This window comes from Trematomus bernacchii, unplaced genomic scaffold (assembly GCF_902827165.1).
Source record: "Trematomus bernacchii unplaced genomic scaffold, fTreBer1.1, whole genome shotgun sequence".
NCBI lineage: Eukaryota > Metazoa > Chordata > Actinopteri > Perciformes > Nototheniidae > Trematomus > Trematomus bernacchii.
In genome coordinates this window covers 1,711,010-1,731,577 of record NW_022987607.1, presented here as the reverse complement: position 1 = coordinate 1,731,577, position 20,568 = coordinate 1,711,010, and the positions used below count along the sequence as shown (strand labels likewise).

Sequence of the window (20,568 nt, the reverse complement as noted above, 5' to 3'; positions counted from 1 at the left end):
AGCAGAGAAACATGCATTATTGTACTCAGGAGGGGACATTGACAGAGGATTACTCAAAAAGTACACAGTAAAAGTACTTCATAGTACTTGTGGGAGTAGTTTCACTAGTACTGAGTCCAACAGTGTCAATCTCACGAAGAACTAATGGCAACAAATATTTTTTTCCCTCATCAAACTTAGCAGAAGTGGCTTGATTTTGTTCTCAGGAGGGGATTTTGACAGAGTATTTCTCAAAAAATACACAGTAAAAGTACTTCAATGTATTGTTAGTAGTAGGCTTACTAATACAAAGTCAAACCGTATCAATTTCATTAAGAACTAATGGTAACATTTTATTTTTATCATTCATCAAAGATAGCAAAAAACATGCATTATGTACTATGGAGGGGACTCTGACGGAGGATTACTCACAAAGTACACAGTAAAGTACTTCCTTTTATTTCTGGTAGCAGTCAACTAGTACCGAGTCCAACAGTATCAGTTTTATTCAGAACGTATGGTAAAAAATATTTGTATCACTCATTGAATATAGCAGGAAAGAAAATGAAGAGCAGCTGATTGACTGAGTGCAGAATCGCTGTATAGTTTAAATCTCCTTAGTTACAATGTTGTCCATTTTAGACAAAGGCTTATTATATTTACAGCCCTAAGAACATTCATTTTCTGGGCTCAATATGTGTCTTGGCTGTTTTCGTTGTGATCGCTAAATTCAGATGCTGGATCGCTAGAAACACCGCTGTCATGATCAGGCTGGCAAGAGCTGTTCCATGCTCTGCTCAACCTCCCACCTTCCCAATGGACTCAGTAGTGCTGCCGTGGAGTATGTGTGAGTGAGCATGTGTGAGTGTGTATGAGCACAACCACGGCGGAATATTACTGCCAAAAATCACGTGACTCAGTCACGTGACTTTTGGCAGTAATATTCCGCCGTGAGTTACTGCCAAAAGTCACGTGACTCAGTCACGTGACTTTTGGCAGTAATATTCCGCCGTGAGAAGAAAAAGTTTTGTACTTGTAAAAAGAAGTGTTGTAGTTGTAAAAAAATGTGTGTACTTGTGCACTTGTGTAACCTGTGCTGAATTTGTCTCTGAAACATGATTTATTAGAAAAATGGTATGTGTTTATTTGATAGATACGTTTTTTCTTTGCAAAACTAAATGCATTACTTTGTAGATGGTGTTTTGTATTTGCAAACCACATTGTGTTTGTTAATGAATCATGAGGCATTTGTAAAACCTGTTTAGTTTGTTTGTGGAGTTATGGCAGGAAATTAGCTCCATACACACCCTACCCCTACACACTCCCCCTCCGTGACGTAGTGAACTCCGTGGAGTGACACATGAGGCTCCCTCCTGTCAGGTGGAGGGAGTAAATACAGCGGCAAGCTTTGGGACAAACTCCCCTCTCTCTGGCAGAAACAGGAAATGCCGTAACTATGTAACAACGGTTTCAAATCAGCATCTCTCAGACAAAAAATGTAAATTAATAACTCAAATAAAACTCCAAACATCTTTAATTGTGTTACTTTTTTGTAAAGCTCTTTTAGTTTTAAACCTGATGTTTATAAGCTTCTTAGTTTTTGCAACAGTCTGTAAATATACACAACTTTATAATAAAATGCACACATTTACCTTTTTCTAGACTAACCACAGGTATACGATCCTAAGTTAAAAAAAATATGAGGTTGGATGTCGGGTTAGAAACTGCAGACAGCGCAGTTGCTCCATCATTCCATCTCTTCTTTTTTCCTGCTCAATACGCTGTTGTTTGACAAGCTGTATGTTGACTGGTGTTTGACTGAAGAAAGCACACTTTTTTTTAATACACTCTCTGTGGAAATGAGACTTTTCGTGGCTGTCCAGGAGGCTTGGGCACTTTTTCCAGTTATTAACTCCGGTATTAACAAAGCTATCATCTCCACATTTTGAGAAAGTTACAAGCCGTTTGACAGCAGCAAATCTGCATATTTCACAGAAGGCCCGTTTAGTGGTTTTGCAAAGAATTAACCACTCTCTGTTTTTGTACCATTCTGCGTTGAAGTACCTTTCTCTTTGCCCAGACGATCTAGCGGTCTCCTTTTTTTCGACAGTTATCTGTACAGCTTTACCCGCCTCAATGTCCCGACAACAAACCTCCATGCAGTCGGAACTGGGGTTACGTATTGTAACCCAGCTTCTATGAGTATAGGCGCAGCCCTCTAAGGCTATCGCTATTGGGTAATCCCACTGCACGTGTGCAGCACTGACAGACTTAATCCACGCCCACCTATGACGTGGGACCCACCTACGGCCTCACTTCCGTATAAATAGGAAGTAGGCCCGACCATCTGCTCCCACGCCAACAGCTTTTCTTCAGCTATTCACGGAGCCAGTGGGGCCCAAACCTTAGACGAAAAAAAACGGACCGAAAAAGCTGCGAGGGGGCCTCCACACGCTGCATCTCACACCGGCTCTCACCCTGTCTCTGTTTAGGAGTTTTAAGGCTCGTAAACTGGACATTGAGGCGCGTTCCCGCTCAACCCTGCTGAGGAATGAGCGAGGTGTGTGCAGTGCTATTCACACAGTGCGTAATAACAGCCCTGGGCTCATTACGACCGTGTGTAGTAGGCACATCTGGGACAGAGGAAAAAACCGTGCTGCCTGCTAACCGACAGGTTAGGAGCATCAGGTTTAAACGTCAAGCCCTGCTGTCTAATAACCGCCTGGTTAAATACAGCTGGCTTGTGCCGCGAGCCCTGCTGCCTGCTAACTGACAGGTTACATCCGGCTCAAACGGCGAGCCCCGCTGTCTGTTAACCGACCGGTTAACCACAGCTGGTTTATGCACCTCCACACGTTGTATTGCACAGCGGCTCTCATCATGTCGCCGTTTAAGAGAAGGCTCGTAAACCGGACATTGAGGCGCGTTCACGCTCAAACCCGCTTGAGGAATGAACGGAGGTGTGTGGAGGCATATCTGTGACATAGGAAACAAGCCTGTGCTGTCTAATCAACCGACAGGTTTTAAAGACAGCCGGTTTGTGCTGCGAGCCCTGCTGCCTAATAACCGACAGGCTATGAGGCAGCCGCTTATACAGCTTTTTTATGTCATCCGGAGGAGAGCTCTCCTGAACTGGGGGAACGGGGAGATCTCATTAGGCGGCTGCCTTTCCGATGATCTCCGGGAGTTCCTGGAGAATACCGCCTATACGGCAGAGCCGAGATGGCGGATAGAGGGACCCGGTGACCCGGTCTCAGCCCGGCAGCCGAACCCATAGGCTCGGCTGTCGGGCTGACACCGGGCCCCGCCCTGTCTCCCCTGTTCTCTTCCGGAGGAGAGGGAGGATGGGGCCGGGGGAACCACATGGTGATCCGTGAATGGAGGGAAAGGAGTTGCCTGACTGCTGCCCGCCACTCGGATCCAATAAATCAAGGGCTTGATCCACAGAGTAAGACTCCTGGACTAGCTAATCATCCTCGGCCGCAGCCGCGAGAGCGTCCGCTCTCTGCTGTCTGTGGGCCAGAGGGAGACGGACACAATGAGTGCACGACACCTGGGCAGTGAGAGCCGCGTTTGCGTGCTCCCATCCCCGGCAGTACTTACCTGTATCGTCTGTGTAAAGCCGCTTCCTTTCTCCCTGGAGCGAGCCAGCCACAGCCGGTCGTAACTCATATGTCGGCTGACACCGAGCCCCCACCCTGTCTCCCCCGTCCGGAGGAGAGGGAGGATGGGGCCGGGGGAACCCCATGGTGATCCGTGAATGGAGGGGAAGGAGTCGCCTGACTGCTGCCCGCCACTCGGATCCCATAAATCAAGGTCTTGGTCCACGGAGTAAGACTCCTGGACTAGCTAATCATCCTCGGCCGCAGCAGCGAGAGCGTCCTCTCTCCGCTGTCTGTGGGCCAGAGGGCCAGTGCTTCTGCAACGGAGTGCTGAAGAAAAATGGGAGCAGATGGTCGGGCCTACTTCCTATTTATACGGAAGTGAGGCCGTAGGTGGGGCCCACGTCATAGGTGGGCGTGAATTAAGTCTGTCAGTGCTGCACACGTGCAGTGGGATTACCCAATAGCGATAGCCTTAGAGGGCGAAGCCTTATACGAAATAGAACCAGCCTGTTTCGGTTCAACGACGGTGGTGGCGGCGGTTTTGACAGTCTCTGCGGCCGCAGAGCTGTATGAGGTGTGATTTGTGCCAATGAACGAACTCACTGAGCAGACAATCGTGTCGATCGTCGCCTACCATGCCGTGAACTATGCCGCGAGATAAATAACGTGACACTCTCGTCGCCACCCCTCTCGTCTGAGAAGCTACGTGACGTCTGCGTCTGAAGTTACTTTACTTTGGTAGTTATCACCAAATAACCCAGTAATGTTACAGCTACTTAGTTGCTGTTCAAGCTAGACTCTATTTCAATATAGTTTTGGTATTAAAATAATGTTACACCTCTTGTATGCCCTGAATGCAAAAACAACCACAGACAAGAATATATATTTTTAATTATCAAAATGATAACAAAGGCTGAAAAAACAGGAGAAGCCTGTCTTCCCTTGGTCTCCAGGAGAAAACTGTATATCACCAAGTTTTCATATAGTTTTGTGTGTGAAATAGATCGCTGCAGTGAACACGACTTTATGTATTTGTTCATGGTTTATTTGATTTGGAGGGATGCAGTATACATAGAAGTTCAGAGAAGAAGAAACCCCTATATATTGTTTATTTTATTTCATTTCATTTTGGCACCATGGCAGAGGCAAATATAGAGTTAATGTGCGGAGATTATAATGTCCCGTTTACTATATATATATATATATATATATATATATATATATATTTTGTATAGATGTTGCAACTATACAGAGCTTTGGCAATACTATATGTAACTGAGGTCATGCTAATAAAGCTATTGAATTGAATTGAGTATACCTTTAAGTGAGCTGTCAGGAGGAAACAAAGGTTCGCCAACACATTGCACTTTAATGCTGAGAAAGTACAAAGACGTGAAACGATGTGCTGCAATGTCTGTGTATTTTTGAAGAATGCCAAGTAAAGGAAGAAAGTAATAACTCGCACTGAGTCTTAATACATTACTTTATTTATATTATATAGAAACACTATCCAATGATTTATTATGTTTGTGTTACACACACACCATTACTGAATTAATTCTAAAACCAAGAATAACCTACATACAACAATAGGGAGCCCTGGCTCAAGGACGGACAAAACAAGGACACCACATGATTATTTTCCAATTACAGTATATTTATTTAAAGAGAATAACTCAATTGTGATATCAGTTAATCAGTAATGTGTGTAGTGTACGGGTGTGTGATGTGTCAGCAGGGCCGGACTGGGACCATAGCAGGCCGGGAATTATACACCCAGCCAGGCCACTACCAGTTTGGTTTGGGGGCGTTTTGCTGGATGTACATGTATCGTCAATATTTACAACGTTGCTGCCCGTAGTGATAGCCCTACAGTTTGAATCTACTACTTAAATAGAAACATATGGACATAGGATATTGTTAAAAAAAAGTGTGCATATGTATTTGGGAACCTTTCCATGTGAACATGTTTTATTTGGGGGTGGACCTCAAATGGATTAAACTCTGATCAATAACTATAGTAACTTATTGAGAGAACATGAACATAGCTTGTTTATACTGTTGTCATTACATTTCCTTTGTTCAGTGTTTTCATAGACATAGCCTATTGAAACAGTTTCCTCTGTACCTGCCAGTTCTGTCCACTGAGCTCTGCATCTCTCCCTCAGGGCCATCACCATCAGCATCATCTGATAGTGGAACTGAATAAGGAGAACATGTAATCATTACATTAACAACTATTTATGAAATAACATTATTCAAGAACATTTATTATGCAACACTTATTTTATCACTTTGTTGACCCTGTATTTGCATGCCCTAATACCATAATGATTGTCTCCTCTTTAGACAACATAACCATCCCAAGTTATTCACTCACAGTATGAGGGGTTTGTCGCCCCACAGTTAGCTGCAGTCTAATGGTTATATTACATATATTTGCCTTGAGTAACATTAAGGACATGTTTGGGTTTTGTGTAGCCTTATAGTCTCCAGTCACACAGGGCCTGCCACTAACTTAGCATTGGACTGAGAAACTGTTTTGTTGACATTTCGCTGCCTTTTTTTGCAGGATGGGGGTCCATCCTTCCACAATAATTAATCTTGCCGTCAGTTTCAGTCGGTCCAGTCCACACTCAAGGCCCTGACACACCAGGCCGATATCGGCCGTCTTCGGTTGTCTGGCGACAACGCGTTCCTTGTCGCCCAAAGTCAATTTGGTGTGTCCCGAACCCTCGGCCGTGACACACCTTATTTGGCCTTTCACGGTCGACACCCGGCCGATTCAACATGTTGAATCGGCCGGGTGTCGGACACAAGCTATCGGGCCAAGAAACCAATCTGATCAGCTGTTCAGCTAGCAAATGAGAAGCGAAACGGAAGTGAGGGACGTAAACAAACGATTTAAGGCACAGGACAGCAGCTAAACACCAGCAGGTGATACTTAAAGACATCAAACATAGCCCTTAAATGTCCTCTCTTACCTCCCACACATAGCAGGGACATCTCTGATATCGGCGGGAGCGTCCCCGGCTGTCCTCTGCTGAGAGCTCCGTGATTTGTTTGGTCAAGTCCGGTTTTTCATCTCATGGGTTTATTTGTCAGTATAAAGTTGCAGGATTAGTCTCAAGTACCTCAACATTGTCCTTAAGTACAGTGTCTAAGTAAATGAGATAGTGTCTACTGCTGTTCATTTACCTATTGTGAGTCGCCTCGGATAAAAGCATCACATGGAAATGTACATTTAGCAAGAAGTGGCCATTATTACATTACATACATTACTACATTGCTGACTCAATAAACGACACACCCTCCAGAACACTGCGATCATCAGATGCAGGTCTATTAACTGTGATTTGATAGTATGTCTGCACTTTATGTGCTCATTTCATCATTCATGTATTTTTATATTCTAAAACATGTTTTCGATGGACGAGAGTGAAAATGGAACACACACGCTATTTGTTTGTTTATATCACAGTCTGTTCTTCTTCTCTGTCTTCCGGTTGTTGCCTATTTTGAATGACGAATACACACTACTGCTGGTAAGGAGAGTTATTGCCACTCACGCATGCGCAGTTCGTACGTGCTCGGCTGAAGTCTTTGCGGTGTGTTTCAGTGCGACACATGGCCAAGACGCAGGAGAACTCGGCGATGGAACTGTCGGTGTCGGTGTCGGCGAGTTCTCTGGTGACTGCCTGGTGTGTCAGGGCCTTAATGTAAACAGCAGCACGCTGGTCTCGTGAGAAACGGAGAGTGGAACAACCAATCACATCTTCATTATTCTCCTGAAATGTAAATGTGCCCATTCGCTAGTCTGACACATAGACTGTATATATAAACTTTGGTCTGGTCTGACAGAGGTGCGTGGTTCTCACTGCGCTTCATACCGGTACAACTTTGAACACCTTCAATATATGCCGCATTAATTGATTTGGTCTGCAGTCACCGCATCTGGGCTGAATTAAACACGTATTATTTTAGTCCTGTGTGTTTATTTGAGGCCATGTCAGCAGGCCACATCATGCCAGCGTTGCGTTCACAAGACATACAAGCCACAAACTGGCAATCGAAACATGCTACAACCTGAGGGACAGTGAATGAGACACACAGACACACCCACACACACCTTGAGGGAGGGAGGGACAGCTGATCGCCGTGCAGCAATCAGCTGTTCCCGAGGGGAGGGAGGGAGGGAGAGGGAGAGAGAGAGAGAGAGAGAGAGAGAGAGAGAGAGAGAGAGAGAGAGAGAGAGACTACTCTTATTAATCCCCGTACCGGACAATTGTTATTTGTTCCAAACCGGATTTCGGTTCCCGATCCACATCCCCAGCCACAGCCGTGGTCTTAACCGGTCTTGACATAAAATCTCGAGTCCTCTCGGTCCGATACAGAGACAATACGAAACCAAATGCAGATTCCGAGACCACTACCGTTAAAAAGTGGTCTGGAGACCGGTCTCGAGTACAACACCAGCAAATATTCTCATACTAATGATTATTAATTATTATTCCCCTCTCTTCTGATACCAATACTGTGCCGATGAGAAAGTGTACCTGTAACACTCTCCAAACTACTGTAGGAGCGGAATCATTCGAAAAATATAATGTAGGATAATGCTATACAATGCTAACGGAGGCGACACGTACGTTATTCACGCGCTTATCCACACGTACGTTATCAACACGCATATCTAAGATAGTGCTTTCTAAGCTATGCCGCCGCTACGTGAGCGCGTACTTTGAGCGCACCTATGGTACGTCGCCCTGACGTCTGACATCGTCGTGACGTCGCCTGTATTCTACGTCAACCCATTCACAATTGATGGAGGCGTTGGCGCACGTTGACACGTCAGTTCTCCGCTCAGTTAGCTTAGTTATCTGTTCTTTGGCACAAATCACACCTCATAGAGCTGCTGCTTTTGGGTTCATCTGGCTTCGCTCGTTCTATGATTGATGAAGGTCCAGGCTCCATTGATGTGGATGTCAGGGATGTGACCTTCCAGTTGTTAAATTTAAGATTGACTGTATTTAGTTTTCTTCTGCGCTGGTTCTTCTGACATGTTTGCAAGTGTATATTTTATTTATATCTAGGTTAACGGCTGACACACACAGAACGTAACAAATAAAGTAAACAACGTAACAAATAAACAAATCTAAGCTTTTTTATTGGTTGTAATTTACATGGATACATTTGAATGGTGTGACAATGTCCTATTTGATTGGGTTAAAATGTACATATTCTTCCTGTTATCTCTGCCTGCTTTATTTTACCTAATGCAAAGTGACCTGCTCCATCGAAATCAGTCGCATTGACGCGAAGACACATTTTGAGTTGTATACACTGTTGGAAAGAGGAGATTCCTAGCTTTCTAATGATATCAGGATTGTTGTTGTACTCCAAATATTAAGCAAAATATGTCACATTATATAATGACTGTTACAGAGTCATCATTTTGAGAAAAAGGCCTTTAAAGTTTCCTCTTCTCTGGATCGATCTGATTGATTAGCGGAGCAAATGATCAAAATACTACGGAGGGAAGATATTTTCGTTTGGATTACTGGTCTGGGGGAAGCCCGCGAGTGTGTGTGTATACGTGTGTGTTTGTGTATTTTTGCGTTTGTGTGTATTGTGTTTGTTTCCCGGGGAAAACACTCACGAGAAACACCGGCTGCTGTTATGCCTGCAGTGACGTAAAGTTACTCCGTTGCTTGTAATTATGCCGTTACAAGCTTCAAAGTTGTATTTATCATCTGAATTTGCCGAAACAAGTTTAATATTCTGAAAGCCAAGACTTTGTTTATTTGAAATCAGATAAAAACAAACTGTAACGGACCCTGCCGTGTTATCTATGATTAGCCTACTATACGCCTTACATTCATAATTTCAGCGGAGGGAGGGGAAGCGGCGCTGTGGAACAGCAGAGTGGCGAGGGAGAGGAGAGCTGTCATCTTCCCTTTACAAGCTTCAAACATGCCTGTAGCTAATGAGATTGAATATAACAATAAAAAATAACAAAATATACACAGCTATATCAGATCGCGTTTTAGATGCGACTTTAGAGTAGAGGGGAATTATTGAAACGGGATTTGTACAGTGTTCCGCGGCATCCGCCGCTGCGAAAATGTAGGGCAGGGCTGAAAAGTGGGGGGGCCAATGGCCCTTGATAAGGAGCCGAACACATGCCGCAGTTTTTGCGTGGCTGTGTCTTTAGTTGAAAGCCCAGTGGCGATCTGTTCATCTGTCATACTGATCATACAGTCAATAACTTTGTTGTTATTAGCATCTGGTTAGCTAGCTATGCTAACGAATATAAGAAGCTTTTTCCACAACCAGTGAGGTAAAGGCACATCTTTATATGATCATTATAGTTATAAAAAAATAAGAGAATGAAGTAAACAGGTATAAAATACTATATGACAGTAAAAACAAGTGGTTATTAATAAACAAGAATACAGTTTGAAAGGAGAATGATTTGTAAAATATCCATAAAGAAAAATAAAAGCTGCTTCCAGTTCTGTTTCATATGGGTGTTGAGAGATGTATCCATAGATCTCTTCATGTTGCTCTCAAAGTGCACCAGATTGATGCTTTTAACTTCAATATTTAAAAAAAAATCTTCCCCCCTAGAGGAGGTGAGGTCCCCCCCCCCACTTAAATCATGTTCACATGGATAGGAAACTAAATAAATGTGCACACATCGTGTGTCCATATCTTTCTGTTTTGGTGGTCATGCCACAACCGTGCACGTGCACGTGCTCGTGCATGCATGCGCGAGTCATGGTAAAATATCTGGATTAAGAGGTTGCTTTTTCTTTGCACAGCATGAAAGAAAGGCCAAATGATTGGGCTGTGATTTTAGTATTTTAAGCAGAGGTCAATCATTTGTACGGCCCTCGGAGGATGTTGAAAAAAATGAAATGGCCCTTGAGAGGAAAAAGGTTCCCCCACCCCTGATCTAGACGTCAAGTGTCCTATTTGGGTTGCCGTATGTAGCTGTTCAATATGGCGGACCATCTCGCGCATGCGCAATGCAAATCGGGTAGTCACAGTGTCGTCTCAGCGAGGCAGAATAACATCCTGTTTCCTGGTTTATCTCAGGTGAGTCAGGCGATAGGTGGTCCTCATGACAGTTTATCAGGTTGAGTTTCATTCAAAACGCATGAGTCATGTGTGTTTCTTCATTACATCGTGTAAGGCAGTGGTCACCAACCAGTCGATTGCGACGGGTAGATCGCGCACCGTTAAAAAAGAAGAAGAAGAAAACTAAAAATAATATTTAAAAAAAAAAGGTTTTAGATGTAAGCCTCCACCCCGTTAGCAGGTGCCACTTGATTGACATATCTTTGAGACATTCCCTGTCGCTCCCGAAAATAATAGTCTATTAAAACGCATATAAACGCTGCTGAAGGTTAATCCAATGTCTCTGTCACTTTGAAATGATTACTGATAATCCATCATAACATTTATGTCAATTAACGTATTTTTCTATAGATTGTAAGGGAGCTTCCGGTTTTGGGCAAGCTGCGTGCGCATCACTCTCACTCCTCAATGGAAATGTTTAGATGGATTTAGGAACTCCCCCTCGATTCTATTGACTCTAACGGTTACAAAGAGGTGTCAATCATCAACATCGACCAATGGGTTCCAATGAAACGGCAAATACACCCAAATGACCCCAGAGGTCTAAAAAGGTCAAATTTCACTTGATTTGCATCAATCTTGATCAATCATAGTTTTTGCTATGTTCAATCTGAATTTACTTTAAAATAAAAACATCTATATTGATTCTGACTTTTCTACAGCCAACTCACAGGTTTATCATTGCTTTGAGAAAAAAGATTATTAATTTACCCCTTTTAGAAGTGAAGTTATAGTCATTTGTTCCGGGAATGTCATTTTCGAGCCTGAGACCTGACAAACAGTCTTGGGGCTTAACAGGTTAAAGTGATGCTGCATTTTTTGGAACTCACTGCACTTATGGTAGATACCAACTACAACAAAATGAACATATTTTACCGTGATTTAATTGTAATACACGTTTCAAAATGATGCCGAAGTAACAACATACTGATACCGGTTAGTAAAAACCACGAATGAATGCTTTGACAAGACGGCAGGCGAAAAACCTTTTAAAATGCGTGTTTTCTGAATGGAGATCGGATCGATCAGGCTAAACTAACATGTACATGTAGCTGCTCCGTCCAATCTCATAACAACGTCATACAGACATAAATAAACCAGCAACTGTATTCACCATGACACAGACAGTCCGTGGTTTGTTCATGTTTAACATTCGTCCAATTTCTGAACAGATATGAGGAGCTGTGAGCTCTGAGTGCTAACAGCTAACGGCTGATGTTTTGGTTTTCTGATTCAACGTCAGTGACGGCAGACTGAGATCCTCACCGCTGATTGGCTAGTGCGAGAATGCGTCATTCGCATCAACCGCGTCTGTCCCGCGTCTTTGCATTGACTTTACATGTAATCGCGCCGCCCCCAAAAGTCGCATCGCGTCCGATGTGAACGCACCAATGGTCTATGCACGGATAAAGAATGTTGTTAGAATTTATTTTTTTTAAGAATTGTGTTAAAATAACTAGTTGTAATGTTAAATGTTGCACTTGCATGAAGCTTCAGTGGATAAGCCTCACAGTTAAAATTGCACTTTATGTTATCTGCTCACTGCAAGATGTTATTTGCTCTTTGTTGTTGTTGCTGTCAACAAAATAATTGACTCATTCACTCAAACAAATGGAAAATAAGCTACATACATTTATATTTAGGATTGTAATGAAGGAATGAACGAAACTTAAAATGATAGGTATGATGTAAATGTATATATTTATCCTTTTTGGTGTGTGTGTGTGTGTGTGTGTGTGTGTGGGGGGTGTGGGGGTGGGTGTAGGTGTGTGATGGCGCTGTGCTCTGACGCCTCGGGTGGAGAATCCTCTGGGAGTGAGGTGAGTGTCATCAAGTTTTATTTTATTCTTTTTTATTACAGTCACCGTAAACATTCAGCAGATGTACAGACGTCTCCTACGCCTTTGTTACATACAGGGTTCCCGCGGGGTCTTAAAAAGTCTTAAATTTGATAATCTGAATTTAAGGCCTTAAAAAGGTCTTAAATATGACCAAAAAAATAAGAAAGGTCTTAAATATGATTTAGAAGGTCTTAAAAATGATGGGATTTGAAAGGTACTTCTGTGTTGCGATCGCGTCTAAAATGTGTTTTGGGGGACTTGTCCGGGCTGCAAAGTAACGGTAATAGCCTTTCAGTTCCCCCCAACAATTTGTATTGAAATAAATCAACATGGAACCAGTAATCACTAACTTTGTTTCCCCCGGCCCCTTAACGGAGAACACCCAGCTAGTAACCTAGCAACCAAGCTTCATCTAGCGGCAGTCAGAAACTCATGTCTCTTCGAATCTACTTACAAATAAATATGGGGAAGTGTAAGTTCAACCGTATTTGGTTGGAAAACATTGAATTTAGTGCTTGGTTGAAACCAGTGGAGGGGAACGTGTTTGTAGCCCGCTGCACCTTTTGCAAAAGAAATTAGCGTTTGTTTGGCTAATGTAGCGTTAGCTAGTGCAGCGTTAGCTAGTGCAGCAGTTCCCGCAACAACACTGTTGGACCTCCGGGCGACGTTTGGGTCTTCGAAGTCAACCCTAAAAGCGGAGGTGCTGTAGTGTATACGCTAAATACCGTAGCTAAACACCAATCCTACAACAGCAACGATGAAAGATTGTAGCCAAGGCAGCAGAGCTCTGAATATAGCTCTTGTTACTCTCTCTCTCTCTCGTCTCTCTCTCTCTCTCTCTCTCTCTCTCTCTCTCTCTCTCTCTCTCTCTCTCTCTCTCTCTCTCACACACACACACACACACACACACACACACACACACACACACACACACACACACACACACACACACGGGCTGCTCGATTATGGCAAAAATCATAATCACGATCATTGTGGTCAATAATTGATATCACGATTATTAAATACATTCATTGACTTTGAAAACATCCATTTATTGAACTTTAAAACAAATAATAATTTGAACAGTATATTTTTAACTGTTGATTACCCTGAACGTATAATTCAACTGAAAAACCAATACAACAATAAATTAAATAAATGATATATTTAAATAAATAATATCAAAATAATAAATACCAATAAACAAGATCAACAAATATTTTGGAGCGCACTTCCACAAGCTACTAAACATATATAAATATGATAAATAAAAATAAATTAGACTAAAATTAATTAGATCAAATATGTTGTAGTGCACTGTCACAACCTAGCAAAGCTAAATAATAGTTTTTTTTCGATTATGTTGTTTTTGTAATTGTGGCAGGCCACGATTAAGGCGATTAAAATACGATTAATTGCACAGCCCTAACACACACACAAGCATACACAGAGACACATACACACTTTTTGGCTAACACAGTTCTGTACTGTTATGCTGTTATGTTCAGTCATTGTTCTTATGTTGAACATGAATACATTTGATTTGTAAGTAATTATGGGACGTATTTCTTCTTTCATAGCAATTTTCCTTCATACTTTCTTGCCGTGAAATAGGTCTTAAATTCTATTCGAAGTGGTCTTAAAAAGGTCTTAAAAAGTCTTAAATTTGAGTTGGCGAAACCTGCAGGAACCCTGTACATATTTCAATGCAACTGATCCGTCTCTACTTAGAAAAAAAACAAGAAGAGACTGCTTTATTTAGATTCAACATTCAAGATTCAAAGCTTTTATTGTCATTTGTACATAGCTACAGATATATCAATGAACATCTTAGGTCACAGGCTCCTCGTGCAACACAATGTAACAGCACACCTTGGATTTACCTTAATGGAGCTTTTTGCCAGATTTCCATTTCTTTGTCCTGGTAATAATCACTTATTACTTACTTACTTATTTATATTTATTATTCGATGGTGATCCTGTGGGAAAGGCACCAAAATCACACGTCATCAGGGGTTAAGTTGGGATTTGATATGTGGGGGGGCTCTGTGTGGAGGTGCGAGAGGGGGGCGGAGGTCGAGGATCTCATTATTTGACCTTAAGGGATATACACTGTGGCCCTAAAGCAACTGCTCCATTATCTGTATCAAATGCACACATTGATGCCACCAAATGTCACAATAAAAATAGAAAGTACTACAAATAAACTGGAATTCATTTACATCTTAAATTATTAATATATATACACAAAAAAAGGTTTACAAATATCCAACCTTCAAATTGCTTTTTTAAATCAACACTGCTCTGCACACTTGCTAAAGAACATTTGTGTGGAAATCTCAATTCATTTGTAGGGCTGCGTGAGTATGGCCAAAAGTATGGGAGTAAATCTCACTGTAAACTATTTAATCATCACCAAATTCTGTGTTATTATGACCGATCATAACTCATTTACAACACATTTAGCATGGTGTACAGGGCCGGTTTTTGGCATAGGCGACATAGACGGTCGCCTAGGGCGCCAGATCTGGGGGGTCGCTGCGCTGGCAGCTCTGGGAGGGAAAAAAACCTTTTTGACTGTTTGCGCTCATCCTAATTTTCGGCCTTGATGTAACAACATTCATAATTAAGTAAAGGTAACACCCTTTTCACCCCGGTTACACTTTTCATTTGCCCTGTACGATGGGCGCTGTAAGTGATGAAAGTGGGGGGTGTTGGCTTATCAGGCGTCCGCAGCTCACAGCCAAAGTGGGCGTGGGAGCGAGCAAGAGAGATAAATGCAATTTATGTAAACACATATTTCCAAGGCACTCCTTTATAATTATTGGGATAAACAGGTTTGAAATCATTTCAATGTATACTATAGGACAGTAAACCAAAAATATCGTTTAAAACTTGAGAGATAAAAAAATATGCATAAATAAATGTTAACTAGGTAAAATAAGATATGAATGAACAACAAAAATAAAATAAGTTACATTTATTTGTTATTGGCTATGGTAGGTTATTGGTTATGTTCACATATTTGATTATTAAAATGTAAACCGATCTTTTTCATATGGGTGTTTAGAGTTGTACCCCCTAGATCTAGTCTCTAGTAATGTGTGCTTAAAGTGCACCAGATTGAAGCATTTTACTTTACATTTTCAAACATTTCTTCACACACACACACACACACACACACACACACACACACACACACACACACACACACACACACACACACCGCTGCAGACTCTCTGCACGAAGGAGCCGCGGTGCTGCAGCTCCTGATCGGAGCAGAGACACACGTTCACTAAGCGGAAAAACTATATCCTCACAGAGATCTGCTATTTTAAAGTAAAGTCAACACATATCGACCCTAAATAAAGTCTATATTATGAACGAGAGATGTTTTAACATATGGCTTAAACAAATGACAAATGAGCGAGGGTGATGACGTCAGAGCATCGTCCTATGTGCCGGGGCTGAGCCCCGGACAGCCCCGGCCCAATTTAACCCCTGCATGTCATGTCAAACACATCAATACAAAACCATTCAAAAACAAATCCTGGAAATGTTTTCAGAGCAGCTACAGTAAGTGTTGATAACTAACCAGTTTTAACACTCATCACACCCCACTGTCACCTGTTTTTCTAACTTGTTACCAAGTAATAGTAGTACTTAGAGTGGCGGCTCAATTCCCATTTAAATTTGAGTCTAATGTTCCACTGCAGGGCCTCGCTCGGCTTAGTACGGTATAGTTAGGCCTTGGTAGGCCAGGCTCACTTTATGCTGCGTTTCCATTACAGTTTAGTAGCTGGGGCAGTAACTATAGTAACGCAGTGTAGGCGGAGCCGTGACGTCATCTTCAATGCGAAACACAAAACCAACACAGCCGTTAGCTGTTAGCACTCAGAGCTCACAGCTCCTCATATCTGTTCAGAAACTAGACAAAAGTGAAACAAGTACAAACCACAGACTGCCTGTGTCATGGTGAATACAGTCGCTGCTTTATTTATGTCTGTATAGGCCGTTGTTGTGAGTGTGGACGGTCGGAGCATATACTGCGTTAGCTTAGCCAATCTCCATTTAGAAAACACGCATTTTAAAAGGTTTTTCCCCTGCCGTCTGTCTGCAGACTTGTCAAAGCATTAATTCATGGTTTTTACTAACCGGTATCAGTATGTTGTTACTTCGGCATCATTTTGAAACGTGTATTACAATTAAATCACGGTCAAATATGTTCATCTTGTTGTAGTTGTAGCCCCCTTGCCAGCGATTCTCTCACTAGTTTAGCATACTCAGCCCGGTTGTTGGCCCGGAAAGAACCACGATTTTGGAGACCCAGAAAAACTGTGAAAAGGTACCCGTTAGCCGGAACGTGGAAACGTAACAAAAAACGGGCCGGGTTTGGCACGGCACGCTTAAACCGTGCTACGCGCTGCAGTGGAAATGCGCCATAAGAGTCTAAGCTTGGCTTCATGCTGTGACGCATTTTCAATGAGAAAGTCCTATAATTCTGAAGTTTAAAAACGGTTGATGATGTCTAAATAAACAAAATCAAACACACAATAACTTAGAAGGACCAAAACAGTCAACAGAAAAAATGTGACACCCAGAACTGCTCAACAAATACAAATAAAAGTGATGTAAACAAATAATAATAGGGTAGGCTCAATCATTTAAAAACTGTGATGAAGTTAAAAACACCTCAAACACAAAATGTTACAACGTTATCTGTTAACCTTTTGTCCTTTTTGTATTTGTTCTTACAGATTCATTAGTGGTTACTGTAGGTACACAATGAGTTGTTTATTGATACCCCATATGTACTAAGATAAGATCAGAAGTACTTTATTGATCCCACTTTGGGATATGTTTGCGTTGCAGCAGCATAAAAAGACATGGCATTGTACATTAAAAATTAAAAGAGATAAGCAATCCATCTCAATAGAAATAAAATGGCATTGAAAAAAGTAGTAACAGTTTACAGTAACAAAATATGAAGCAGGATATTATATATATAAGTATGAGAGGAATGGAATATTAAATATTAGATTGGATATAAATGTGAAATGTTAATTTGTTAACTGTCTTGTTCTCCCGTGTAATTAGGAACCTTTGTGTATTTTAAAGAGGCCCCTTTAATCCTCTCCTCTCAGGCCAGTTCTAGCTGTCTTCAGTTTGGTGTTCGTTCCTATCTGCATCACTTCTATGAGGAGTGTTCTTCCATGTGGGACAAAAACCCAGAAGACGAGGGGGTCGTTCAGAGCCAGAGGAAGAACCTGAGGTGGAGCGCAGCAGTTCTGAAGGTAGAGAAACTATGATCTGTTCACTGTTATAAAACTCTCCCTGGTCCCCGGCTTGAGCTTCAATCTCAGGATCCATGTGTCTCTGATCCTCTCCAGAATGGAAGTAGTCATCACATACAGAGCATCAACTAGTTCCTGAACAGTGTCCTTCACATGCTGATATCCAAGAGAGGGAGTTACACAGTCACAAGATGGAGGAATACCGGTTCTTGTATCCAATCCAATCCACTTTATTTATATAGCACATTTTAAAAACAGAGGGTTTGCCAAAGTGCTTCACAATGAACATGACATTATAATAAAATATAATATTACACGAATAGATAAAAGGCACACATGAGAATAGATACAAGGCACATAAAGGCTATGGACAGACAATAAAAGCATACAAATAGGTAGTGACATACTGCAGCTCAGACTGACTCGTAAGCGAGGGAAAAGAGGTGGGTCTTTAGGCGGGACTTAAAAGCTTCAAGAGTGGGCGACAATTTGACATGGGGGGGCAGGTCGTTCCAGAGCCTGGGGGCTACCGCTGTAGGTACTCATACATCCTGTCATGTACAAAATACTGACTTTTTTCAAGATTTCAAAATCTCAAGATTCTGACTTTTTCTCAAAATCTCAAAATTCTGACTTTTTCCTCAAAAATCTGACTTTTTTGCAAAATCTCAAAATTCTGACTTTTTCTCAAAACTTTAAAATGTTAATAATAATCCCGTAATCACACCAATGCACGTGCAACTTTAGTATCAGGTTCCGACTGGTCACAACAATAATTAAATATCACTCTTAATACAACAAATAATTAACATGCATCTCTTTTGGGGTGCACATTTAGCTGTCCTTATTTCTTCATGTTAAAAACTGGTTGCCACTGATGGCAACCAAAGGCCAAGAAGTGGTTGACATTTTTTCTGAATGGTTGCCAATGGCAACCTGGCAACCGTTACTGTCGAGCCCTGGAAGTGCAGCAGTGGTTTGGTGGTATTTGTAAAGGTGAGGGATTTCATTAAAGACCCCTCCTCATTTGGCAATTTGGCTTTTTTTTTTGCATCACACACAACACGGAGACCTTTCCTAACGATATGTATAAATGTATAAACTGTCTAATTGTTGAAATAGTAGAATACATTAAAATCTCTCTCTCCCTCCCAGGTGTCCATGGCCTTCAGTTTCCTCCTCCTGACTGCAGGCATCACTTCTCTGTCTGTCGGTTATTCAACTCCCCATAAAATGGAGTCATTCGGAGAGGGAGACTTGTTCTTCGTGGACAAACAGGCGGTCAGTTTCAACAAAAGCCTGAATATCAGCTCCACGGCAGGGATATGGCTCACCTGTCTGGGTTCAGCTCTGTTAGTGATGGGGGTTTTCGTTTGGATCCTCCAGAGGAAAGCTAACCTGAAGGAGAAGCTTTTCTATAAACAGGGGGAACGAAGAGGGGATTTGGGGTCTAAATGGAGGGGATTTAGAGACCTGGACGTGGTCACTAATCCAACAGGTGTTGAAAAAGGGAAGATACCCGTCACATTGTCAAAAGTGGAAAAGGTGCAGTCCACTTCTTTATAAAAATACAGTGATGTCCACCTTAACACCTAAAAAGAGATAAAGTGACTGATGGGTAAAACCTCAGTTGACCAAAGTGCTGTACAGGGAGCACATACAATATAGAATAACACAATACTAATACTTTTAAATACTATAGTACAAGCTTTTTAAGAACACTCTGACTTTCCAAGAGATATTTATATTCACCTACATAGAGCCTATATGCACACACACACACACACACACACACACACACACACACACACACACACACACACACAGGTCTACAGCCTTTGACCAGGTGCACACACACACATACACACACGCACACACACACACATACACATACACACACAGGTCCACAGCCTTTGACCAGGTGCACACACACACATACACACATACACACACACACACACAAACACACAGGTCCACAGCCTTTGACCAGGTGCACACACACACATACACACATACACACACACACACACAAACACACAGGTCCACAGCCTTTGACCAGGTGCACACACACACATACACACACACATACACACTCACACAGGTCCACAGCCTCTTTGACCAGGTACACTCACACCGAACAAACACACACACACACTCACACAGGTCCACAGCCTCTTTGACCAGGTACACACACACACACACACACACACACACATTACAGGACATTCAAAGAAAGCTGCTCACATGAAGAAGAAGAAAAAGAAGGAGGATGAAAAAAGAAAAACACATATTTACAATTCTGTGTCTCCATCTCTTCAACACGTGTACAATCACATGCACTTTTTCTCACTACTCGCCCACACACTATTGACATTATCACCTATTTTCTCCCCACTGTAATTGCCTGAAATGTGTCTCTAGGCAACAGTTGAGCTTCAAGTGCTCAATTTCCGACTCTGAACAAAGGCTCTTTTCTGATTGGCTGAGCACTACCCCTATATTTATTTTCCCACCAATCAGATGTTTTGTTTACATGCAGGACACAGTGAGAGCAATGAGAAGAATTCACACTGAACACCTGTTTGATAAGGTCCTGTGGTTTATTAAAGTGGATAAAAGGGTTGTTTTTAAATAGAATAATGTCCTGATTGATGACTTTCACTGATTCCTCTCGATGTTATTATCAATTCTTCATAGTTTCTCTTT

The 20,568-nt window shown here is 42.0% G+C and overlaps 1 protein-coding gene across 1 annotated transcript in view; it reads left to right on the top strand.

Moving 5' to 3' along the window:
- The window catches only part of LOC117482882 (neurensin-1-like), a 34,029-nt gene extending 14,462 nt beyond the window's left edge, over positions 1-19,567 (top strand). The window contains exons 2-4 of the mRNA XM_034131119.1: positions 12,493-12,547; positions 17,713-17,862; positions 19,018-19,567. Coding sequence (XP_033987010.1) covers positions 12,500-12,547; positions 17,713-17,862; positions 19,018-19,428 — 609 coding nt within the window. The 5' untranslated portion in view covers positions 12,493-12,499 and the 3' untranslated portion in view covers positions 19,429-19,567. The remainder of the gene's footprint in view (positions 1-12,492; positions 12,548-17,712; positions 17,863-19,017) is intronic.
- The last annotated feature ends 1,001 nt before the right edge of the window (positions 19,568-20,568 follow it).